Source organism: Manacus candei, unplaced genomic scaffold (assembly GCF_025592945.1).
Source record: "Manacus candei isolate 608988 ecotype Guabito, Panama unplaced genomic scaffold, ASM2559294v1 h1tg000047l, whole genome shotgun sequence".
In the NCBI taxonomy this organism is placed as follows: domain Eukaryota; kingdom Metazoa; phylum Chordata; class Aves; order Passeriformes; family Pipridae; genus Manacus; species Manacus candei.
The window spans coordinates 7,034,815-7,059,934 of NW_026138095.1; the positions used below are offsets into that span (position 1 = coordinate 7,034,815).

Sequence of the window (25,120 nt, forward strand, 5' to 3'; positions counted from 1 at the left end):
CCCCCACCCCTCAGCCCTGCCCTTTGGACTTTAGCATGTCACTGTCTTTCTCAGCCCAACCCTCATAACCTCCCATCCACTCACACTGATCTGCAACACTGACAAGCAGGAGAGAGAGAGAGGCAGAAACAGAGACCCTCCTTTTCCATCTTGGAGCAGGAGTCAGGTGAGTGATGAAGCTGGAGAACAATGGAATGGATGGGAAAGGGCAGAGCTGCAAGGGAGTTTGGCTTTTGGTATCCCTCCTGCCTCTTCTGAAGGGTTTCCTCTCCATGGATAAGTCCATCCACTATTGTGTTCTCTGACGCTGGAGGAGGCAGGTGAATGTTTCTGACAGCTCCTGTGTGCTTTTGTCCTGGGACACACCAAATGCCTGGCAAGGGAGGGAAGGTGTGGCAGGATGCTGGGCAGGTGGTGGAGGCTCTTGCTGTTGGACTGTGTTGTGCAGGGCAGGTGGTGTTTCAGCAAAACTCAGGGCTTTGCCTGCTTGGGGTCCCAGGAAGGCTCTGTAGGTGTTCTGTCATTTTATCTGCTGGAGCAGGGCACCACCTCCTTTCCACCCACAGCGTTTGTCCTCAGAAGTAGCTGAAAGTGACTTCACACACATCTTTTCCCACCCCCCATCCCCTTTTCCTCTCCTAACAGCAGGAGTTAGAGGAAAGGAAACGAAGACAGAGATCCCTGGCCAGTGGTGACACAGAGAACAGTCCCAACCAAGGAATGGTAAGTTGTCAAAGGGTCTGGGAGACTCTGAGATAACAAGCCAGGTTATCCAGGTGTTCTGCCTTCCTTGTGCCTCCTCAGCTTAGGTCTACTGCATGTCTGGAGGGTGTACACATGTGTGCTGGAAACCTTGCAGCAAGAATGTAGGTTAGACTGGTATAAAGAGCCTTCTAACACACAAATATCTCATTAGTTCAGTGATTCCCAGACCCTGGGCATCGCCAGGGCATCATGAAGTGGTCCTGAGGCAGAGCACTGTCTTTGTTCAGAACGCTGGACCTCTTCTTTGGAGCTGGGAGGAAGATTATTTTTGATGATCATGTTCTATTATGAAAGGCGGGAATGAGACTGTTTTGCATAAATGTATTTACAGAAGATGTTGTAGAGGAAGGGATGTATTAAAGGCTTCATAAGAAGATTAGCCTGTATTTACACTGCGAACTAATGTCATTATTTGTATGTTTAGACCAGGCACAAATTTACTGTGAGGTGTGTAATGAGAGAATCTGAACTGACATCATCCACAATTTTGGACAGATTTGTCAGTAACAACAGGAATACTTAGCACTGGGTGTTCTTGTAATATCACCTGCTTCCTCAGGTGTGGATCCAGGACTGTGGAATTTCACAGTCCACTTCCTGAATACACCATTGAAAAACAAGACTTAAAGTCAAGTATCTTCTTATGAGCAAAATCAAACTGATCAAAAAAAGCTGTGAATGTGTCTTTAAGCATCACTGAGAGATTATGTGGAGAGAGATGTCAGAATAGTGTGATGGTGACAAGAGACTTTATTATGCAGATCTTAAAAAAAACCCACAAAACCCCTCCAAAGCTCATGCTTTGTGTCTTTGGCTTGGTTTCATTGTGCCTTAATCTGAGTAGTTCTGCCTGAAATGCCCTGAACTGACATGATGTGCAGACAGTGATGCTGATACACTGAGCTGCATTGGCTCATTTATTCCTACCAATGCAACCACCATGCAAGGTGCAAACCAGTGAAAACCCAAGGCTTATTTGCCAGATTCTCATCTGAATTACCCAGGTACAGGTCTGAGTTTCCTTTGGAAACTCCAAAATAGTGTCGTGCATAAAAAAAATCAGAATCAGGTCTCTATTTATTTATGCTGTACCACTTTTGTATTTTGAAAAATAGAACTAAAAATGCCAGAAAAAGGCACAGCAGGAAACAGCCCTTACCCTTCAGCTGCAGCCTCTTCTGTGCAAGATGCCAGATTTGTTAGTAATGAGAGATGAGTCAGAGAAAGTCAACTTTACTGTCATTCCCCTCGTGGAAGTTGATTTTTTTTTTTTTTTTTAAATTTAGGAGTTGCTCTTTCCCTTCTTTGACAGCCCACGACACACCTGTGTTACTGTGATACTTCCCCAGTTGTGAATGTTGCAGAAATTGCTGGTTTGGCTCAGATGCTCAGCCCAGGCAGCTTCACCCAGTCCCAGTTCAGGGTTTCTCTGTGGTTCCTTTGCTGGCAGCCCAATGACTGACTTGCCTCTCTCTTGCAGGACGTGGGGCTGCTGGAGATCCCTGCAGAGCTTGCAGCCCTCCTGCAGTTCGTTGAAGGTGAGAAATCCCCCCTCCTTCCCTCCCTTCCCTGAACTGTTTCACTTCACTGTGTGTTTCCTCGTTTGTAGCAGTGTCAGTGTGTGTTTGTTTGTTCTACCTGCTGCCTGTCACCCAGGTTGGATTTGATTTATGATCACTGCAGTGTAAATATGATAAAGGCAAATGGCACTGTGAATATTGTTTCCCAACATGACAGAGTGGGAAAGTAACTTGGGCCAGGGGGCAGAACACCAGATTAAAAATCAGTATATTTGTTCATTTTTCAGCTCTTATGAGTTGGGCTGATAGAACTGATGACACGATGGTGCAGAACTCTGGTCAAAGTTACATGACAGCAAATTGCTCAATGAACTCGAGCCTCTGGCAGAGCTGAATATCTGGGGTGGGAGAACTTAAACCCATCTTTTATCTACTCAATAATATTTAGGGAAGGTGAAGAAGACAAAACCACGATTTTGGCAATTTCAAGCAAATATTTTGGGGCCTAATTAAAAATATTTCCTCAAAAGTAGTTACTTCTTTTAAAATAGAAGGAAGGGGAAACAGCATAACAACTTAGTGATGCAACAATGTGACGAGTTGGGATGTAACAGTGCATCAACCTAAATATGTGACAATGTGACAAGTTGAGTACACGATAATTTTTAACTTAAGGGTGATATAAAGTATCAACTCAATGATCTCCATTTTGTTTGGTTCGGAAAGTTTTTTTGTTCTGTTTTCAAATCACCAAAATGCTTCTTGCAGAAAAAAATTTCCCAAATTGTTCACCTGACGTTGAGCATTAAGTTATTTGCAGTTGTGTTTCCTCTGTAGCTCTTTGTGCAATGTGAATATTGAAATTGCAAATAGATTGAGGCAGGATTTACCTCTTTGTGTCGATGTAGTGTCAAAAGAAATGCCAGTGGTGCCTCTGGCCCTCTGTGAGGTACAGGAAGGGATACAATCAGGCAGAAGAGTTGTGAGCTGGAGCAGACCGTGCTGGATTCCCAAATAACTCACACTTCATGGCACAGCCCTCTAGGGACTATCAGCTGGTCTGGTGAGCAATGTAAGCCAGAGGAGCTCAGGAACACTGAAACTGCTGGAAATGAAAGCTGCTGGGATGTAAACAGGGAGGCTGAGGAGAGCATCCAGGGACACGTTTGTTTGGAAACAGAGGAATGCACAGGAGTTGTGCTGCACTGAGAAATCCCTTCACTTAGGAAGATGTTTGCTCCTCTCTTACCCATGATAACTCCCTCAACCTGAAGACCTCTCATTTACTTGTTGACTGAACAGTTAACAGCAGGATCTCATCATGAGCTCAGTGTTTCCTGCCTTGTAAATGCTGCAGAGCAGAATTGAATCTCCATGTGCTCCCTGGCCTCTCAGTGTTAAAGATCAGAGCTGTAAAATCTCTCTCCTGAAGTGAGGCCCTGTGGTCTCAAAGGTGTGAGGCTGTGCCTGCTTGGGGGTCTGAGGCAGGAGGAGTGAGCTGGGTGTCCCTGGAGCCCGGGGCTGGCACAGAGGCAGGGTGAGATGCCACGTGTGGCTGAGTGAGCTCTGTGTGTTCTGTCTCCCACCTGCCACAACACCAAACCTCCTTCTCTTGCAGGTCAACACCAAGCACAGACCAACCAGATAACCGAGGCATTGCCTCCAGAAATCAAGGTCAAAGATGACCTTTCCCTCCCACCCAGCATCAACAGCTATCCCTTCTCCTCCTTTGTTAAGTCACACTTCCAGGTGGGAACTCCTTTTCTGCCTCATCATTGCTTCCCCACTGGGCAGACACACTAGTTCTAGCAGCACAGGAGCAAACTCTGTTTCCATCCTGTTGTTTCTTTGTAGAAGCCAGATTTCCCTGCCCTTGGTCAGCCTCTGCATCACCCCTTAACCCAGCTGGGCACCGAACACCACGAGAGTGCACTTGAGATCAACAAACTGGTAAGAGACGTCGTTCTTGACCTTGCTGAAGAACAGGTGGGCACTGACAATATTGTGGTGCCTTTATACAACAAGTTGCCGATGGTGGATACTGTTCTTATGATACAAGGCTGGAAAAACAGAACAAATTTCTCCTCCTAGGCCCTGCAGCAGCCTGGCAGAGATCACATGCAGCCCCTTAGGGTTGCTGTGTTCTTGGTGAGGCACAGACCAACCACAGACCACTGGGATCAGAGTGAATTGCCTGCCTCAGAATTTGGCAGGACATACAGGAATCAGACTGCTAAGCCTTAGTTTCCTGCTATTCCAGACTCAGTAGCAATGACAGTGTAAGGGAGGTCTGTCTCCTCAACCGTTTACTCATCTGTCACTCATAAAAAATCTGATTTAACCCACATCTTTTCCATGATGTGGTTTATAGTAAATATATCAATTGCATCTCAGGCTCGCGGTTGTGTCACTCAACAGAGACAGTGAAGTGTCATATAAAGGCTGGGAAAGGGCAGGACTTTGTCATCAGGAAAACTGGAACCACACCCCAACTGTAGTGTTTGCATGAAGGGGATGGTGTTATTGCAACTCTGTGGACGTGAAACAGATCTTTCTTTACGTTTTTCTTAACAGTTGAAATATTTGAAAATAGAATGAAACTCCTTAACAGTTGAAATATTTGAAAATAGAATGAAACTCCAGATAATTTCTAAGTAAATCTGGTAATCCTTTTGAGGATTACATAGAATTAAAATAAGCCCATTAAGAAAGTTAATACCTAAACCCAGTCTCTTGTTTTGTCCTCATGATCCCAATTATAGAAGACCATAAGCTTCAATAAAATCTTGTGAATAGGATTGTGTTTAAGCAGAATACTATTATTTTTCCTGGAGATCAAAGGCAATTTTTCTCCACTGCTAATAAAGTAGGGATTTACTACAAAGATTTCCATGAGAACTAAACAACCACCATCCCCTGTTTTTCTCATTGAATCTCTGACACCCTTAGTACCATTAACTGTTTCTAGAAGTGTTGTCACTCTTAAATGTTCTTTCCAAAATATTTTAGAAATATTTTAATTAATGATATATTGAAGTGTAGAGGATGAAAGAAATTATTCTGCACCTAAGGGTGAGAAATGGAAAATACAAAAGCATTGGAGATATTGATATGTATTGAAGATATTGATATGCATAGCCAAGAAGCTGAATCATTGCTTCAATGATTTTGTTGAGACACCACCTCTCATACTAGTTGGTATAATATTAACTATACCAAAGTCTTTTCAGCAGTCAGTGGGCTCAGTAACAAATGTCCTGTGGTAATCCAGGTGTGTATCTAAGCCCTGCCCAAAGAAGGGGAAGTATTTTGCCCAAGACCAAATTCTGAGTCATAAATAAGAAGAGACTTGAAGTCACCCTGACTAAAAGTCAGAGTTCAGTCTCTACAAACGTTGCCTCCCAAATTCCCCAGCACTTGGGTGGTGCACAAAAACACGAGAACAGACCCTGATCTGAGTTTTACCTACTCTTAGGCTCACCAGCACCGTGATGTCCACAATCCAGGCTGTCACCTTACAACACAGTTTGGGACAGAGGGTTAGATTACAGCCTGAGCTCTCTCTTTTTTCCCCCCGGATGCCTCTAGATCTTGCGGTTCATTGGTGACAAGAGCCTCCATGGCTGGCAGGAGGTGCTCCTGGGCAACTACATTGCTGGCAGAGGTTTGAGTAACGTGGCTCTGCGCGACGAAATCCTCAGCCAGGTGGTTGCCCAGGCATGGAAGAACCCAGACGTGGAGCACAGCCAGCGAGCCTGGGTCCTGATGGCAACTGTGCTGAGCTGCTTTGTGCCTTCACCAGCTCTGGAGAAGCCCTTGCTGAAGTAAGGGGGAGAAAAGAGCAATCCACGCCTGCACTACGGTTAAAGGGATGAGCAGAGTGCTAAATGCAGTTGCCTTTCCCTAGATTTGTGTCAGACCATGGCATGGAGGGCTACAATGCTGTCTGCCAGCGCAAGATCCTGACAGCAGCACATCACACAGAGACAGGCTCTGCACCCTCTCGGGCCTACCCTCCCACTCGGCTGGAGTGGACAGCAAACCAGAGGAGAGGGAAGATAGTGCTGGATGTTCACACCTTTAATGGTAACTCATGCTTCTGCCCTTCTGCTGTCTTCCAGTCCCTAAGGACGTTTCCAGTGCAGAAATCAGCATTTGGAAAATACTTCCCTCAACTTAGTAAAGAGGGATCAGAATGCTGATTGCTACTGGCTGGTGCAACCATGGGGGATAAAAGCATCTGAATCTAGACCCAAAGCTTGTGAAGTCTGGGCCTGATGGGACCTTCTACTGAGGCTGAGGGATGAGATTCTCCTGGGTTTGGGCCCATCTCACAGAGGGCTGTTCTGGTTGTGCATCTCTATGGGTTTGGTTTTCCTGTTCCCCATTACAGCACAGCCCAGCAGCAGCAATTTATTGCAGGGACTTTCTGCCTTTCTCCCTTCTCAAATACTGCCTTATGCAGCCCTTGCTCAGGAGTGTGTGAGACTTTCCAGCTGGGCTCTGCCCCCGTGGAGTGCAGGGGTTGCTTTGGGTCCCATCAGGGAGGCTGCAGGGACTGACTCTCTTCTCTGTGCCAGAGGAGGTGTTCTCAGCTGAGGTGGAGTCCTGGATGACTGGGGAGCAGTTTGCAGCCTGGATCCTAAATGCAAGGTACTGCCAGAGGATGGGGGAAGGTCTGGGGGTGTGAAAGAGGCTGTCACTAGTTCTAAGGTTCAGACTGGTTGGGACTGCAGGCTGGCATTTATGTGGAATAGTCACTCCTTACCCACTTCTTTGTGCTCTCTCCTTCACCCTCCATCTGTGTGCATACACTGTGGGCTTCTTTAGGAACAGAGGAATCACTGTTGTGATCTCTTAGAGCAGCTTCTTTAAGAAACGAAAAAAAAAATACACCAACAACCAAAAGAGAACAAATCTTGAATTATTCTAGTTGTGGGTTTTTTTCCTGACCCTGGGCACTTAGTAGTTGATTCACACCATAAATCGTAAGGACTCAAGCCAGGATAGACAAAGCAAGAAGAAACTGAAAGCAATCTTTTCCTTCTTCTCCCTTTCCTGTGCCTACCTGGACATCTTTCCTCTCCTTCCTTTCCCTCTTACCAGGGGCTGTGATAAGAAGACTCGAGGGTGGTCTGTCTCCATGTTAACTGGCAACACATGGCAGGACCTGCTGGGCTGTGACTTTGTGCTGGACCTCATTGGAGAGATGGAGGAGACCAGCAACTTCAGCAGCGCTTCCCAGTCCCCAGCTGAGTTCCCCATCACTGCAGAAAGGGACAGGAGCACCTACCAGTTCTCTGACCTGGATTCGTAAGTCACCTCTTCCTCCTGCCCCACCACTTGTGGCCCTGTCACCCAGTGGTTCATCTTTCTGGTCCTCATGTCATTTTCCTCTTCAACAGGATCCCTCCTGCCCCAGGCATCCAGGCCCCTTCCTTCCCACCCCCTAGCCTGCCTCCAGAATTCATGGATTTCCATCCAGGTAACATTCAGCCCAGGACTGTGGATGACTCTGGGAAGGGCCAGGTGGGCCCCAGCAAGGGAATCAAAGCAGAGGGGGAGTCAGGTGATTCTTGTTGATGTAGAGCAGGGAAGGGCTACTCTCCAAAACGTGACTGTCTAACAGGGACTGGAGGCAGGGGAATGTTCCTTACCTGCCTTGTTCACCAGACTGCTCTCTGCTCCTAGATCCAAGGACTAGAGATGACCTGAGGAGCCCCGTAGGCCTGGATCACTATGTGGATGATCTCTTCAGCCCTGTGCTGCATCAGGGCTCCAGACCATCAGTAAGTCCCCTGATGTCCATTCCCACTTTCCCTCTGCAGCTCTCCTGTCCCTGTGACTCCCTCAAGCATTTCTCTGCCTGTTCACTTCCTCTGCTCAGCTCAGACTTGCCTCTGGATGTCTCTCCCTCTCTGAGCTCAGGTAACTCTGTTGTTCCTTGATGCAGGATTTGGAGAACAGGGACAGTCTCACTGGACGCATGAAAGGAGGTGGGAAGATTGGACCCACAAGGAGAGGAGTCTTTCCTTCTACAGGTCTGTAAGGGGATGGGGACAGCTGGGAACACCTGTGGGGCTACAGGAGCCTCAGTGAGGACAAGTCAGAGAGCCCCTTAAATGCTAATTATTGCATGAACCCAGCTGGTTCATAAAGAGCACTAGTCTGGAGCACAGGTCATCAGAAGTTGTACTCCTCACTTGCAGGTGCTGGGAGCCAGATGCTTTGGGGAAGGTGTTAGGCAAGGGAACCACCTTTGTTCTGCTTTTAATTTCTCTCTCAAGTTGGTCTGGGGGTCAAGGCAGCAGGTAGCTTGTTTCTGACCCAGGCCACCTCTTCCCCAGGCAAACGCTTGTGAGTCGTGTATTCACCTTCTATTCACCTTGTGCTTTCACAAAACAGTTGGTGCCTTTGTAAGGGGAGAGCTTTAATGTTTCTTATTGCTTCCTTACAGAATTTCCCATCGTCTGTAGCTATTCCTTGGGTTAGTAAGTCTGAACCCTGCAGAGGTTCTGATTTGTGTGTTTGGTTTCTTTACTTTTCCTCATTTCTGTGGAGCTAAGACTCCGGCATTTTCAGCAGGGTGGAGTCAAACACCAGTATATTAATGGCACTGAGAAATCTGCATGGGTAGGAACACACCCAGCAGTTTCAGACAGGTGGAGAACATCCAGTTCAGTCATTACTGAAACTGGGACTGGTTTTGGCTATTGAAGAGGCTCTGGGGCATGACAAGGACTATTACAGATCACTGGCCTAAGGTCAGTTTGCCATTTGTGTGGCTACTTAGATGAGTGAGGGATGTGATGATCTTCCCATGGCATCCCAGGGCCATTCTCACTGGTGAGGACATAATTCAGCAGACCTGTGCTGTGTGCTGACTCCCTCCTGGCTGCCCCTTGCTCTGCTGCCTTTTCCCTCAGTGGGATTTGTTTTGTGGCCCCATATGGGACTTGCCTGCTGAGAGGAGTTCCTTTCTCCCCACAGCTCCTTCACACAAAGTCATCCAGGCCATGGCTTGTTGTTCACCTGCCCTTGCTACTTGCTGCAAAGAGACCAATATGGATGTGACAGCCCCAGTCCCAGAGATCTTTGCTCATCCCTCAATAAAAACCCCCCTCTGTAATTGTACACAGGCAGGAGTTATTCATATATTTCATCATGAAGGATGGTGGTGTCCTAAGCCAGGCTGCAGAAGCAGGGTCTGGATACTGCTGTTTAAAGTCTGTCAGGCCACACATTGTTCTTAGGTTTTCTTTCCCCACCTATGTTTTGGTGTGTCCTGCTGTGGTTGGTGCATGTGAAGAGCCTCAGAGGTGACTGTGTTCTGTGGGATTGCTCAGGGCCTGATTCCCCCAAAGCTCTGTGCACATGGTCTTTTGTCTCTAGGCTTCCCTGGAACGGCTCAAGCACCAGTTTACCAGCCCATGCCTTCCATGATGGGGGTGCCAGCAGCCATGCCCATGATGCAAGGGGCTGGTGGGATCACACCTATGCCAGGTAATAGCAGTGTAGCTACAGAGGGAAGAGATGGAAAGGGGATGTCAGTGGGGCCTGTGCATTTCAGTGTCTGGTGGGAGGCTCAGTGAACACTCTCCTCCTGGCTGATGCTCAAACACTGTGGGGAACAATCCCCTTTGGGCTCTTGCAGATGTGTGTGTGTGTGTCTTCCACAGCCATGGTTATGCCCCAGCCCATGGTTCCAGCTGTGGATCCCAACCAGCTGGTAGCACAGCAGCAAGCCTTTATCAACCAGCAAGCCATGCTCATGGTGAGTGGGAGGGAATGGCTGGGAGGGGCCCAGGAGCTGGGGGAGGACAACACACTGGTGTATGTGCCATGGAGGGGGAGCCCTGCTCCCCTCCTGCCTCAGGCCTGCCCTGTGACACTTTGTGCCTGTGTGCTGGGGTGAGCTCTGGAAACCTGGGATTACCTAAGGCTGCAAAACTGGGAACTCCCTTTTTGCCCCTTTGTTTACATGGGGCCACTGAGGCACCATTGGTGAGTGAGTCACAGGGACAAGAGCAGGCCCTGAGAAGATTCAGGGGTAATTCCCATGGGATTTACTACAGATGCAGATCTGCAGTGTTCTGCTTTCTGTCCAAAGTTCTTAAGTGCCTGATGGTCCCAGGTTATCTGGTAGCTGAATCTTGGGGTGGTGTCAGGAGCTGTGCATCCCTGGCTAGGTGGGAGCAGACTCCCTGTCCATTACATGGGAAGTTTGCAATGGACTATGTAAATGTTCTGTGGTTACCAAGTGAAAGAATGGGGCAGTCTGACTGATGGCTGGTGGTTTTGTGCAGCCTGGAGCTCATGGACATTGCAATTCCTTCCTCCAGGCCCAGCAGATGACCCTTCAGGCCATAAGTATTTCCCAGCAACAGCAGCAGCAGCTGCAAAAGTCTCTTGAGAAGTCAAGGCCGAGAGTCTCAAGTCCACCACAAGCCCAAGCCCCAGCCACTGCCCCAAAACCCAAGAAGCCTCCCACAAGCCAGGATGCTGCAACACCACCAGAGTCTTCAGAACCACCAGCTAAGGCATGAGAAACAAACAGTGGTGGTGAAGTTGGTTCGAATTTCTTGTTTGGTGTTTGCTTTGCTTCCCTCCCACCGTGGCCATGGTTTGGCAGAGAGGAGAGCAGAGAGCTGTGCTTGCCAATGATTCTGAGGCCTTTCAAACTCTGCTTGCTGAGTCTTTAAGGCACAGGGTCAAACCTTGGTGGCATTTGCTCTGTGGAGGTTGGGCTGCAGTGCTGTACAATTAATTTCCAGCTGGGCAGAGTTTTTCCATAGGAAAATTAATTACTCTGAGATCTTTATCTTCCAACAAGCTGCTTTGGTCCTCTAACATAATCCCTCTTCTCCAGGTTTGATTGATGATTGCTTGTGTAAAAACCTAATTTCTTGGGACACTCCCAGATGGGGAGTTCTAGGTCAGAATTTGGAGAGAGGATCACCTCTGAACTGAAGGGCGCTGTGGAGGTTCCTTCCTGCTGGTTAGTGCCAACTAACCATGTTGTGCACTGCCTGCAGGGTTATGACTACACGGGAGATGAGTTCTCCAGCAGTGGAGATGATGACTCTCCTCGGGAAACCTTCCAGCAGAAGAGACAATATTTTCAGAAGATGGGTGAGCATCTACCACTTTGGGAATTTCACTCATGATAACACCTTGCTCTGCAGCCTCCCTGGCACAACAAGGTGTTCTTGGCTCCCTGTCTGGAACCAGCCATGCCCAGCAGGAGCTGCTGGCACTGTGTTTAACAGGAGTTATGGGTGCTTGTTCAGCTGGCTACATTGTGGGGTGTTGTGGGGACAGTTTGCTGGAAATCTTTGGGCTTTTGACTGCCACACTCTCCTTCACCTCTAGAAACATAGGTTTGTGCTGACTGAGGCAAGAGTGGGAACTGTGCCATCAGTGCTAGATTTTGAGTGTGGTATTAAGTAGTTCGAGTTCCCCTTTCTATGCAGGAGAGCAACACATCCGAGTGAAGAAAGTCAGGCCTCCTACCAAAACCTGGACTCCACCAGCAAATCCCCAGCCAGAGCAGGAGGAGGAGAAAAAACAGGAACAGCAGAGGAAAGAAGTGAAGCCTGTCCCCAGACCAGAGGCAGGTAAGATGCTGTGCAGTGGAGACTCAGGCAGGCTGACAAGCAGGAACTTTCCAGGAACATCAGGCCAGGATATAGGCAGAGGAAAGGATCTGGCTTTTCTGGGAGTCTGTATCTTGGCAGAACAGGAGAGAGAGGAATTTCTGAGCTTTGGGAAGTGGGATCCCAAAGCAAGGCAGTGGAATGCCATGGCTAGTCAGCCTTGGGGTGAAAGAGAGGGAACTTCAAATGAGTCAAAGGGATTTCTCCTGTGCCTTTGCTGGTCTGTTGGTTAAAACTGTCACCCCAATAGCTCCTGCTTCCCTTGTGCCATCTCCTGAGCCAAAGCCAATAAAGCAGACACCAAAAGTGAAGAAGGAGCCACCTGTAGTGAAACCCTCAGGCCCCGAGTCACGTCCTGCACCGAGCCGCGAGATCGGCAACATCATCAAAATGTACCAGAGCCGACCAGCCCCTGAGCCCCAGCCCATCGAGCCCGTAAGGTGAGAGGGACCCACCACGTGGGCTGGCAGGGGATGAGTGGGACTGTGTCTCAGCACTGCCATGTGCTCCATCATGGCCACAACCCCTCTGCAGCCTCTGTAACACTGTTCCCCGTTTCCTCACAGGAGAGTAAACAAACCGTTTGTAAGGAGGAATGACCCCAAAAATGAGGCTCTGGCCAAGCTGGGAATGATGAACTCCTCATCTTGCCGATCAGTGAGTTCTTTGCTTTCTGGTCACCTTAAGAGTTCAGCAGAGAGAGCCTCTGTATCCAAGCTCCAACAGGCTGTGAGCTCCCTGGTCACGCAGTCACAGCCAGCTGATTTCTTGTTGGGTTAACAGATAGCTGGGAGCTCATATCGTGGTGCTGCCTATCCTAAACTGGGTTCCTGAAGAACCATCTGAGATCCTGAAGAAAAGGCTCAGGAGCAGCAAGTCCTATTGTGGACTATGTTTAAGGCTGATCTGGAAGGAAGCAATTCATGTTCTCCACATTTGACACCAAGGCCTTGGCCCATTAATGTCCTTTTTCCCCTTCATGGGGAAGGGAACTGGAGGCTTCAATCTCAAACACTTGGTTCTCTGGGTTTGGCTGGTCTTCATCTCTTTGTAGACTGTGTGTTGATTTAAAGGTCCTGATGTCCCTGTTCACATAGATCTTGCTTCCAGGGATGGTGTGCTGCCCTAGGGGTGATTTATAACAGCAGTGTCAGGACAGAGCAGAGGAATGCAAAAACAGACTGGGTCAAATGGTTTTGCTGTCTTGCAGCCATCTCCTGTGCCACAAGAGAAGAAAGTACCTCCACCTATCAAGCCCAAGCCAGGCTCAGCTTCCAGCTCTATCAAGGAGAAGCAGTTGCCTCTCCTCTCCATCTTCAGGCCAGATTCTACCCCACCAGCGTCTGCGGGTCCTCTTGCTCCCCCTCCTCTCCCACCACTGCCTTCACCTCTAAAGCCTGAGGACCAAGGCAGGCAGGAATCCACAGAGAGGGGTGAGTATTGACTTCATCCATGTGGGATTGGGTAGTGGAGCAGAGAGGGGATGGGTTTGGAATCAACCCAGTGGCCCTGGAGAGTCTTGGCACATGTTCTGTCATCAGTCAGCTGTGTGAATCCAGGGGGACTGTGCAGTCAGATCTGTGTGGAATCAGAGAGATGTCACAGTTCAAGTCTGGCCCAGGAATTAGCTTGGCACTTCCCTGCTCTAACTCTTCCCTTCTGAAAAACACAGTTAAAAATAGAAAGATCCTTTGGGCTTTATCACGGTCCAGTCCACAATACTTTTTATTGCCTACATGAAGCATAACTACTTTATCAAAGTAGCAATTGACAGGTGGACTTCAGCCCAGGGAGGAATGGGAAGCCAGGTGTTTCATCTGACAAAGCCTCTGGAGGGACCTTAGAGAGGCTGAGGAATGAGGAATGTTTCTCAGAGGGAGAATGAGCCTGAGAGACCTTGGGCTTGGCCACATGAAGAGTATTTGGATGTTGCCCTCTTAAAAAAAGCACAGCTAATGCTTCCCAGCAGGGGTTTTGAAGTGTTATTCAGTCTTAGTTTTGTCTCTGAATTTCAGTGGGAGCCTGGAGCCACAATTCATTTTATACTTTGGATACCTGTACCAATGTATTTCAAGCTGTTTAAAACTCTCATCAACATTCCTTTTTATAACATGCAAGGAGCAGTCAGCCAAACACATCACTGAAGTACTCCATCCTGCAGCAGTTTCTCTAGTATTAAAGAATTTCCCTTTTTGCTCCCCCTCTCTTTAAAAGAACGTTTCTTCAGCAAGTCCTGTGAAAGTAAATCGAAGTAACTGGATTAGCCTGAAAAATCCCTACATGCTTTTGCATAGGAACATAGAAACAGTTGAACTAGGGAATTTACTACACTTCTTCTCTAAGAGCTCTGAAGTTTTGAAAGTTTGAAGTGCTTAAATGAAGACATTCCTACCTCACAAAGCAACAACTTTGAACTGTTGCCTTCAGACTGAGCCTGTCTTCGATAGATCTGCAGAGAGACAACCCAGTGCTAGCACTGGGTGCCCTGTACCAGAACCTTGCAGCCTGCAAGCTCAGGGCAGAACTTTTATGTCCCTTTGAAACCTTCAACAGCTTTTTTAGAGTAACATAAAGTGAAACCCGTGCCTTCAACCTCAAGCACAGTGGTATGGTTTTTCCTGGGAAGCTGAGTGCTCCCTATCCCTGGAGTGCTTATGTTATGAACAGTAAACTTTGTGGCTAATACAGGAAGTGTAAATGTTATCAGAAATGCTCAAAATGACTGGTCTGTGCTCACACCAGCTGGTCACTGACCTTCAGGAGGGTCCCTGACAGTAATATTCAATCAGGCACCAGGCACTGTCCCCTTTCCCCCTGCAGGTCTTTGGCAGGTGGGAAGGTTACCCTGCAACCCTCAAGGGCCATTTTCACTGCTCTTTCTCCTCACACAGACTCTGCTGTAACAGTAGCAGATGATGAGGGCATCAAGACCCAGCTGTACAAGCTCACCACCAGCGTCAGCTTCTCCTATGCAGACCCTGCCTGGAAAATCTTCCTGCGCAAAGAGGTGCAGTTCAACAGCCGAGGGCTGGCTGTGGTGGGAGGGAATTGTCACACCTTTGGTTAGAATATGTTTTTGGTAGGCACCCAGTGTAAGATAAGAGCACAGAGATAGTTCTGTGAGGAGGTCACAGACACAGGAGATGGGGGCAGGGGATCATGTCATGGGGGATCTGGGTCCTGCCCTGCCTTACTGACACTTGTGTCTCAGTTTCCCTATCTGTCCTTTCCTCCTTTCTAAAGCACTGAGAAATCCAAAACTAAACTGTGTTGTTACCTGTTGTTTTCCTGTTAAAATAGTACAAATGTGTATTGAAGAATGCACTGAACTGACCAGGGTTCATCCCTTGGTCTCCCCACTCAGGTTTTGGTCCTCTGCTCCTGGTCCTTCTTTTCACATTCACATTCACAGTGTCTCTTCCCTTGCCTGTCCTCGCCTCTCTCTGGCAGCAGTGCATATGGATTTCAAAACATCCCTGGGGAGCTATTTCTGCAGCATCTGTAACACCACTGTTGTTTTTATCCTCCTCTTGCAGGTGTTTTACCCCAAAGAAAATTTCAGCCACCCTTATTGCCTGAACTTGCTGTGTGAACAGGTATGCACCTGTGTGAACAGGTTTGGCTCAAGGTCTGTTGTCTCTCTGGGAGCAAAACATTCCCTAATTATGTTGCATAAGTTGCCTTCACTTCTCCATCCCAAGCAGTGTTAGTCTCTTCTCCAGGTCCATCCAGTCAAGCCCCTGTTCACTCCTCTCCGAGTCTCAGTCTGTTTAACAGCCTCAGATGCTCCAGCACAGTCAGATGTGGCCTTTGCAATGGAAGCCTCTCTGTTCCCTTCCTCTGCAGATCATCCGTGACACTTTCTCCAACTCCTGCTTTCGGATCTCCAAGGAGGAGAAGCGCAAGATGAAAGACCTGCTGAGTAATTAACAGCCCCATCATCCCTTCCTCCCTGTGCCCATCCCAGCTTTTGGTTTGAAATGAGAAACTGGCCTCCAAGCCCTTTCAGACAGAGGAGTAATATTTGTCACTGCAGCAGGAAAGCACGTTTTTGTGTGCTGTGCAGTGAAGTGTAGGAATGTTTCTTTATTCCAAATGGCCAGAAAATGGCCCCGACATTTCTCTGAGCCAGAAAAACTTAGTTCTGAAATGGTTTTTTGTGGGGAGAGGAAAGTGAAACCCAAGGATGAGATTTTGAGTTGTCTCAAAATCCGACTGTCATCTTTGACTGCAGCTTCATGAAGAAGGGGAGGGAAACCAGCAGTAGACTGGTGTGTGCAAGTAATGTGGTGTCCTCACACCTCTGAATGTCGTTTTCTGTGCTGTGAACACTGAGGGGGGCTGGTGGGAATGAGTCCCTGGCAGAGGGAGTCTCAGCCATCTTTGCCATGCTGATCAAATATCTGCTTTGTAACCCTGCTAGCGGAGTTCCGGGTTGGAAATGATGTCCAGTCCATCAAGGAGGATGGAATAAAGAAGAGGATTGTACTGGCTGCTCGGGATAACTGGGCCAACTATTTCTCCCGCCTCTTCCCAGTTCATGTGAGTCTTCATTTTCTCACCAGACCCTGGCCTTGCTTTAGCTGTGGCTCCAGCTCACCTGGGATCTCTTTCTGCCTCCCTGCCTGGCCACACATCACTCCTCCTTCTGCGCCTTCCCTACCCTGCAGGGTTTGACACCTCTGTCAGCCCAGGGTCTCCTTGTGTGGCACCTCCTTCCCCTGCTGCCACCTATCCAGGTGGGACACAGCCTTTGATTCTCTCTGCTGCACTTCCCTTACAGGGTGAAGAGGGAAGTGATGTGCAGGTCCTGGGTGTTTCTCACCGGGGCATTCGGCTGCTGAAGGTGGAGAAAGCAGCCATGTATAATCCTGAGCACCTCAAGATTCTTCGCAGCTACTGGTGAGCAGAAGGGCACTGGTTCCTCAGGGTGATAGTTTGGCACTTGCAGGGTGTTGGGAGGCAAACTGAATGGCTGAGCTGAAAATTCCAAGTTGTGCTGTGCTCTCTAGGACTGTCCTAGGCCAGCTGTGACTCACTGACCCTCCTTCTAATGAGTTTGGCTTTTCCTTTTCCTTCCTACCTTGTGCTTTGCTTACAAACGAGTGCTGGGGGTGAGTCAGCTCCATGTGTGTCATCACAGGGAGCTCCTCAGGGTGCTATGGTGAAAGCCATGAGCAGCCTGTGGTGCTATTAATGTTGGAACACAGTGCTGGTGAAAGGCAACCATTGGGACATGTTGAGGCATGTCTCCATTCTCAGTCCCTGGAATGAGCTCCCATCCCCACTTTCTGCATCCCTGGCCCTGGCAGGAGGAGCCTGAGCACACTGACTTGTGTTCTCAGCTTTGCAGATGTGCTGTCAGTGGAGCTGAAGGGCAGCAGTGCCCTGGAGTTCTCTCTGAAGACAGAGCAGCTCCTCCTGCACTCTCTGAAGGCTCCGTGCATCAAGGCCATGGTGGAACAATTCATGCAGGAGCTGAGGCAGGTGAGGGAGCAGCTGTAGTGCAGTAGGGAAGGAAGGCGGTTCCCCCCATGGACCTGAGAGCATCCAAGGGAGGACATGAGTCCTTCCCATCCTTGGGACAAGACCTGACCTCCCCATCCTTTTCCCCCAGGACACCAACTATGTCGTTGCTCTGCGCAGCTACGTCGTGGATGACAAGAGCCTCCTCAGCTTCAGGAGGGGCGACCTCATTGAGCTGCTGCCCATGCAAGGCGTGGAGCCAGGTGAGGGGGCTGAGATTGGCAGGATCAAGGGCCTGCTGGATCCGTAGTGCCCAGAACCAGAGAGTATGGACTCTCAAGGGCAGGCTGGCATAATGAGCCTCTGCCTGCAACCCACCTTGTTCCAGCTGCCTTAGCTATAGGGGTACCTGTGTTACCTTAGGATGCAGGAAGCCCTGGTGAGTCTGACGATCTCCTTTGCCAGTAGAAAGCTTCAGTGCCCATTCCTCTTGGCAGCTGCCATGGTTCCTGACTCTCTGGCCCCTGTTTCTGCAGGCTGGCAGTTTGGCTGCACTGGTGGCCGCTGTGGTCTCTTCCCCACTGACCTGGTGCAGTTGGCTGCAGCCCCTGATTACCTCAGCACCAACATGGACAGACATGCAGAGCTATGGAAGAGAAGGAAATCTTCCCCAGAGAGCAGAAACACCAGCAGGGAGGTGAGCTGTCCTTGGGGAACATCTAGGGGTTATGGCTGGGTTCTGTGAGAGCTGCCAGGGTGGGTCCATACCCCTGGTCTGACCTCCAAGGCCAGAGGGAAGATGATGATTGTTTAATCCTTGGAGACAGAGGCACTCAAATACTATCATAGTGGGAGGGGAGGCACCACACATAGATGGAGTCTGGCAGGTGAGAACACACACTGCAATTCCTCAGCTGACTTTTTTGGTGATGTCCCTGCAGAGTTCTGTTCCCAGCCTGACATCAGAACCCGACAGCACCATGTTAGTCCCTGCTGGTGATCGTTATACCATGATTGACTTCGCCACAGCCTATTTCCGGGAGGCTCAGTCCATGTGAGTAGGCTGTGGTCCTTCCCAAACAGGCATACACAGGACCTGTGTAGCCTGACCCACACCAGGCTGTTTCTGGGGGTATTTCTTGGACTGCATGTTCCCTCTCCTCTGTCTAGGCAGGGACTGCAGGGGATGTCTGCTGAAAAGAAGAGTATAGCTGGCCTGGTCCGGCACACCAAGGTGAGCCCAGTCTCTCCCTGTGGATACAGCCAGAATCCCAGCTCCAGCATTGCCTCTAGCTTTGTCCCCACATGGCAAAAGCACAGAGGGTAGATCCTTGGCTTGCAGCCTCTGCAGAAGTGTAGGTGTCCCCTACTTTTCAGTGCTGCCTGCAAGATTCTGGGAGCTTGAGTCTTTGGTGAAACCTGCAGCACAGCTCTGTGAGATCCACCTCCCCAGTTTATCCTTGTACTCTGGCCCTGTAGGTCCCAATCCAGATGTCTTTGCTCTGGTACTCTGACAGTGAGCTGAATGAGCTGGCTACAAAGAACTTCCAGAGTAAGTACCTCCCTAGGACACAGCACTGCAGAGGCTGGGGGCGGGGGGGGGTTGTGAGTGGGATGCTGTGGTGGGCACACACAGGCATTGTGGGGCTGAGTAGGGAATGAAACCTGTGTCAGGGGGGCCCCTCCTAAGGCACTTCTGCAGTTAATAACCACCTGTGTCCTTGCTGAAAGCATCCAGCAAAATGTACTTTGCTTGGAGTGCAAAGTGCCCAAGAACACACCCTTGCCTGGGCTGTGGACAGACTACACCTGTCCAATGCAAACCTTGGAGCAGGAAAGTTTTCAGGACAGTTTTTAGCCCTCTGCCAGCCCCATGGCAAGACCACCCCTGCTTAGACCTAAATGTCAGCCTTTGCCTTGCAGCGCTGATGCGGCTCATGGGAGATCAGCCCAAGCACAAGGACCAGACTGAGGTTGAATGTATCTATGAAATCCTCAAGGTTTGTGACCTTCCCTCGGGCAAAGTGCTGAAGCACCAACAGGAACAGAAGGCCAAGGCCTCGTTGGGAAGGGAGAGAACAGGGAGAGCCATAATGCAACTCCTGCATGAGAAAGGGAGCTGAAACAGACTGACTAAAACACATGGAGGGGAGGGGTTGCATGTAAATGGTTTCCCTGGATATCACTGTCTGGATGAGAGCACAACCTCCCTCTCCTCTCTCCTTCTTTGGGTCTAGATAGCATGGGGGACCAGAGGCTGAAAAGCCCAAGCTTTAAGCCAAATGGGCAGAGCTCTGGCACTGGAAGAGGAAGGGTACAAAGGTGACCTGGGGGCCTCTCTGATGTTCTTGTCCCCTCTCTGATGCTGTTTTCTCCTCTTTGAATGCAGCTATGCAAGGAGAAGGAGCATTTGCATGATGAGATCTACTGCCAGGTCATCAAACAGGTCACCCACAACCCTAACCAGTGAGTACCAGAACTGGCAGCTCCTCTGCATGCACAGCTGGAGAGGAACCATCTGCTTCAGGGACACCAGGGCCAGGGGAGAGGGTGTTCCCTGATGCTGTGCTGTCCCCAGTGCTCCAATGCTGGGGCTTTTGCTGAGCACTCAGGAAATTTAGCCAGTCACTGGGTCTGACATTTTCATTTCAGTGGACATTTGTCCTTGTTTTTCTGGCTGCTGATATATCTGGGCCCTGGTAAACATCCCTGGTAGTGGTGCTGCTCAGAGCCCTGATTTCCTCCTCACAGCCCTGGGGAATTGATACAACAGTCAGGGACTGGCTTGACCCCACACTGCCCTGTGAAATGGCAGCAGTGGCATCAGAGTGGCCTTGACTGTTCCCTTTGTTTTGTTTGCTGTTAGAAGGACTGAATCAATCCCTTGCTCAGCATAAGAAACCTCTGACCAAGGGCTGCCACCCCATTTTCAGCTACCTGCCATAGGTGTTCAGAAGGGCAGAGGCTCAGTTTGAGCTGCTAGGAGCAGGAATTGTCTTGTCCCAAGGTGCCCACAGTCCCTTCTGTTCCTCAGGGAGAGCTTGCTGCGTGGCTGGTTGGTCCTGAATCTGCTAACTGGATACTTCCTTCCTACTAAAACCCTGATGCCCTATGCCACCAAGTTCCTGCAGCTAGCCAGCAGTGATCCATCCAGCACCCACCAAGGTATGACTGTCTGTGTCCTATAAAACAAACATTCTAGTTCTAATCTTCCCATCCTGTCACTCCTCTGTTCTCCTGCTGTCCTGGATGCTGTCTGTGCCTGGCTCCTCATGATTTAGATGTGTCCTGGCAGAGTGGGAGTTGAGGTCAAGTCTCTTTGCTCTCCTAGCAGTGCCCAAGGGTTAAATTTGACACAGCCAGGGTGACCCAACACCACAGGACACAATGTTTAGTTCTCTCTTTGGCTCAGCACATGGAGCTTTTCCCTCTTCCTGCAGATATAGCCAAGATCTGCCAGAGCAACCTGCGGAAGAACTTCATGTACGGGGGCCGCCGAAACCTTCCTTTCCCTGTGGAGATGGAGGCACTGCTGGTACTGAGGGGCAGGGAAGGGGGGATGCTGGGAACAGGGGGAGGGCAGAGGGTTGCCAGGAGGTGCCATGTGAGTGTGACAGGGGCAGTTAGTGCTCCATGAGAGGAAATGAATCATGTGGATGTAAGGGGGTTTGGGAAGTGCAATGCCACGGAGTGAGCAGGAATATGGGCAGGGAAGGGGCAGGTGCTATGGAGAAGCAGTGGAAGGTACAGATGAGGAAGAAGAGGGAGAAACAATTGTGGGGCTGGTGGGATCCTGCACGTCTTGCTGCCTGAAGACTGTTCCTTGCAGAAGGGGCACGGTGCCCGCCGGCTGGTGATACTGATGCCTGGAGGCATGGAATACCTCACCAGGATCAGGACATTCACGGTGAGTTTTCAGCTGTGACTTTCTTCTTTGGTCTGGACTCTGAGCCACACCAGGGAAATCCCTCACCTGCCAAGGGGTAATATGTCTACCTGCTCTGGGGCTGCTTTGGGCTTGCCTGGTCATGGTATTCATTTTCTTCTTTCCTTGCTTCAGGTGGCCAAGGAGCTCTTGCAGGAGATCTGTGAGCAGATGGGAGTAGTTGAACAGGAAGAGATACAGGACTTTTTTCTTTTTGCTATCAGGACTGACAAGAAAAATCTTGGCAAGTAGAGATCAGCATCAAGTTTCTTCCGAAAGCAGTACCTGCAACAGGGAGCACCATGGCTCTGGCTTTCAATAGTTCCCTGACCCTTCCTGGCTCACAGGAGGTTCCTCTCAAGCAGTTTCCCTCTGTATTAGGGTTAAGGATTGATCCTTCTCAGGATCTGTGTTGCTTGTTCCTGAAAGAGGTGTGTGGGTCTGTGTCCCTTTGGAATGGCTGATTCTTGGAGCTGTAAGGGCAGGGGGGAACAGAGGTGTACAGGAACTGTCCCAGGCCGTGGTGCTCAGCCCGCTGCCTCAGCACCAAGAGGGATGAATGACCCTCTCTCTGTGTAACATGTAGGTAGAATAGTGAAGCCAATAAAACCAGAGGAGTATCTCCACGATTACCTGCTGGAGGACAAGATGGTCACCCTGACTTTGCGCAGGCTCACCTGGACAACACCTCTGCACTTCGAGAACCAAATCTATACAGACGTCCACTATGGACAGGTAAGAACAGCAGGGCCCTCCCCGGGGCTCCCTGACAGGGACAGAGGTTGTGTTCAGGCCACTGGGAATGTCCCGAGGGGGCTGGAAAAGCAGGAGGGCTTTGGCAGATCGGCTTTGTGTGCTGTTTCTGGGAATGACTGAACCTGTGGATGCACAGAAGGCAGTGTGCCTGTGGGCCTAGCCTGGGAGCTGGGCTGTTCCACACACGGTTTGTGCAGCTCCACAGGCTCTTCCTGAGCCCAGCCTGCCTTTGCTTTTGCGTTATCAGCCCGAATGGGATGTGTTATCATCAGGAAGGCAGGATGTGGGTCTCTGCAGCCTGGCACTGCCCAGACCTGCCTGTACCTTCTGGTAGGTTTAACAAAGGCCTCTTTGCTGTGCTGTCTCTCAGGTGCTGTGGGATTACCTGAATGGGAGGATCCTGCTGACCCAGAGTAAAGAAACAGAGATGCAAGTGGGCCTTTTGGCAATGCTCCAGCACTGGGCCAAACCAGAGCAGCAGAACTCTGCTCCCTCTGGGTATGTTGGGGCCAGGGTGGGTCTCTGCTTCTCTGATGTTGGCACCACAGGGGTTAGGAGCAGGTGCCTGGAAGTACTTCTGGATAATTAGTGCTCAGTGGTGCACAGCTGATTTCTCTATAGAAAATGGTGGTCTCACTGTCTCTGATGTTTCCTTCCACCTGATCTAGTGCAGATACAACCTGCTGTGCTTTTCCTCTCCCCCTTCACCCTTCCCCTCAGACACACAATTGAAAATTGCTGCCTCATCCCCTTTGTTACCTTAATCTCCCAGCTGATGTTCTATTTTAGCTGGGCAGGGGGTGAATTAGAATCTTCTTGTTGGCACAGGGAAGAGCTGAAGAAATACACACCACAGACCCTGCAGCACTCCATCGGTTCCATGGCTCTGGAGAACCAGGTTGCCACATTGCTGAGGACAAGGCAGCCCCTCCAGCCACTGGATGCAAAAATCCAGTTCATAGGTGAGAAGACATCCAGATCTGCTTCAGTTGTCCATCCTGAGCATGATGGAAGCTGCTCTGAACACACTTTTGGGACAGTTCATGAGGTTGTTGAGGATTCTTGGAGCCTGGAATGGGCAATGGCAACAGAATTCCCTGACAGCCTCTCACTGTGGATTGGAACTTGTTCCCAAGCACAGGATCAGGGTCGAAGTTCCACCTGTTGTAGAATTCTGCAGCAGATTTTCAAAGCTCTCTATAAGTTGTGTTTTAATTGACACTCTGGCTGCACATCTGTTTTCTGGTAGGAAAAGAATGGCACATCCTTTCAGGCTGCTGAGATTTGGGTATCAGCAGCCTGGTGGGGAGGGAGAAGTTGCCACTCCTACTTTTTAATGTAGAAAAGCTTGGGAACACTGGCAGTTTTGACCACCTTAGGCTGGTGTAGTAGATTGCTGGCTGGAAGCTGCTCCCTTCAGGCCACCTTTTGCTTTCCTACAGAACATGTGATGAAACTGCCTTTCTTTGGCTACACCATGTTCATCGTGGAGAGAGTCAGCGACAAGACGATCCCTGCGCCCTGTTTCTTTGGTGTGAATCAAGAGGAGATCATTGTGGTGAATGGCATCACCAAGGTATGCCAGACAATTCCCCCCAGTGTCTGTCAGATATTAACTTTGAGTTTTAGAAGAACCTGTGCAGGAAGAGGCTGTACTTCTCTATATCACAGCAAGAAAGCAAGAGACAAGAGTGGTAGAACAGTCATTAGTGCCATGTGCTCTTTTGCAAGTCCAATGTTCATGCTAACAAGCACAGTCCACAGTAAACCTGTGTGTCACACTCCTGTTTGTCCCAGTGCCATGGCAGTTCCAGGGCTGTGCTGTCAGCAGGAGCCTGCCCTGTGTTCTGCACACACCACCCTGTGCCCCAGACCTTGCTCAGCTTTCACTGGGCTCTTGAAATGACTCCTTCTTGTGGAGAATCTGATGGTTTAATTTGTAAGGACTGCACCAGAGAGTGGTCTGTGGCTTTTCTCCTCCCCAGGCCGTGTCCCGGGTCATTCCCCTGAAGGAGGTGCAGAAGATGCGCACCCTGAAGCCCATGTCCAAAGATGGACTTCCCGGCTTGGAGCTGAACTACGGATCACCTGCCATCCCCAAGACCATGTGGATTGAACTGAAACAGGTGAGATCAGCCTGGGCCTGCAGCTTCCTCTTGGCAACTCAGGAATTGCCCTCCACTGCCCAGCTGAGCCTCTGCTGAGACAGTGCTTCTGCTCTCTCCTGCTCCACAGAAGGAGGGAGGGGATCATTGCATTTCCCAGGCTCCAAATGCAGCCTTGTTCCAGCACATACCTGATATTTAATTATGGAAAGTGGTTTATGGGAATATTTAATTATAAGCAGCAGCTGTTTCTGGGGCAAAGAATGACTGATGCTGATTTGTGTTTTGACAGGCTAAAGAACTGTACCACACGCTTGTTGTCATCCTGGACAAAACAGAGCTCCACCCCTAGAGCCTGAAAGGAGGAGAATGACCAAGGAAAACAGCTGTGTCTCTCTTCCTTTGTACTTGATCAGTGCTCCCTGACCTGCCTTCTGCAGAGAACACTTCCAGAAGACAGCCATGACCTGAGACAGCTGCTTTCTAGGGCTGCCACCACAGTGTTTGTTGATGGAGTGTACCACAATCTCACCCCTGGTGACCTGCCATTCAGTACCCAAGTACTTCCCTGAAGCAATCCATGCTGTGGATAAACAAACCACAAGGCCCTCTCCACACCACAGTTCCAACAAAGAGCAGCTGAACCAATGCAAGCACTTGCCTTCAAGCAATGCAGTGTGGAAGTCCTCTTTTCTTTTTTGAATTAATTAACATTAGCAAAGCCTGGTGCTTGCTAGAGATTTGTGTATCCCAATGCCCAGCTGAGGCTATGCAATACCTGCACTGGCTGCTGGTGTTTTCCAGAGGCCAGTTTTGTCTCTGCATTGATATGCATAAGGCCCTGGAACAGGATTGGTGAAGCAGGAGTTTACAGAAAGCACCTTAATCGAAAAGCAGATCAGTGTTAATAATACAATTAGCACATAT

At 49.6% G+C, this 25,120-nt stretch overlaps 1 protein-coding gene across 2 annotated transcripts; it reads left to right on the forward strand.

The window, feature by feature from the left end:
* Positions 1-49: 49 nt before the first annotated feature.
* LOC127475730 (unconventional myosin-XVB-like) lies at positions 50-25,106 on the forward strand. Of its 2 annotated transcripts, none has more exons than XM_051797792.1 (43): positions 50-166; positions 649-723; positions 2,246-2,303; positions 3,904-4,034; positions 4,140-4,235; positions 5,874-6,109; positions 6,193-6,371; positions 6,866-6,938; positions 7,392-7,598; positions 7,691-7,770; positions 7,977-8,074; positions 8,239-8,326; positions 9,678-9,788; positions 9,965-10,059; positions 10,628-10,825; positions 11,321-11,417; positions 11,759-11,902; positions 12,192-12,381; positions 12,508-12,598; positions 13,152-13,374; positions 14,833-14,948; positions 15,478-15,537; positions 15,788-15,863; positions 16,365-16,483; positions 16,725-16,843; positions 17,287-17,428; positions 17,559-17,670; positions 17,944-18,104; positions 18,349-18,461; positions 18,578-18,641; positions 18,887-18,959; positions 19,331-19,407; positions 19,797-19,873; positions 20,442-20,572; positions 20,848-20,942; positions 21,237-21,314; positions 21,468-21,580; positions 21,923-22,067; positions 22,459-22,586; positions 22,917-23,050; positions 23,531-23,664; positions 24,074-24,214; positions 24,486-25,106. In XM_051797792.1, the coding sequence occupies exons 2-43, from the start codon at positions 721-723 to the stop codon at positions 24,543-24,545; spliced, it is 4,866 nt and encodes a 1,621-aa protein (XP_051653752.1). In that variant the 5' UTR covers positions 50-166; positions 649-720; the 3' UTR covers positions 24,546-25,106. The 2 variants fall into 2 exon arrangements, with proteins under 2 accessions (XP_051653752.1, XP_051653751.1); XM_051797791.1 differs by having other exon boundaries at positions 55-166; positions 646-723; positions 24,486-25,105.
* The last annotated feature ends 14 nt before the right edge of the window (positions 25,107-25,120 follow it).

Coding starts and splice junctions, on each gene's coding strand:
- LOC127475730 (XM_051797792.1), top strand. Junction 11,418..11,758: donor ACAATATTTTCAGAAGATGG/GTGAGCATCTAC, acceptor CTTTCTATGCAG/GAGAGCAACACATCCGAGTG. Junction 16,844..17,286: donor AAGATTCTTCGCAGCTACTG/GTGAGCAGAAGG, acceptor TTGTGTTCTCAG/CTTTGCAGATGTGCTGTCAG.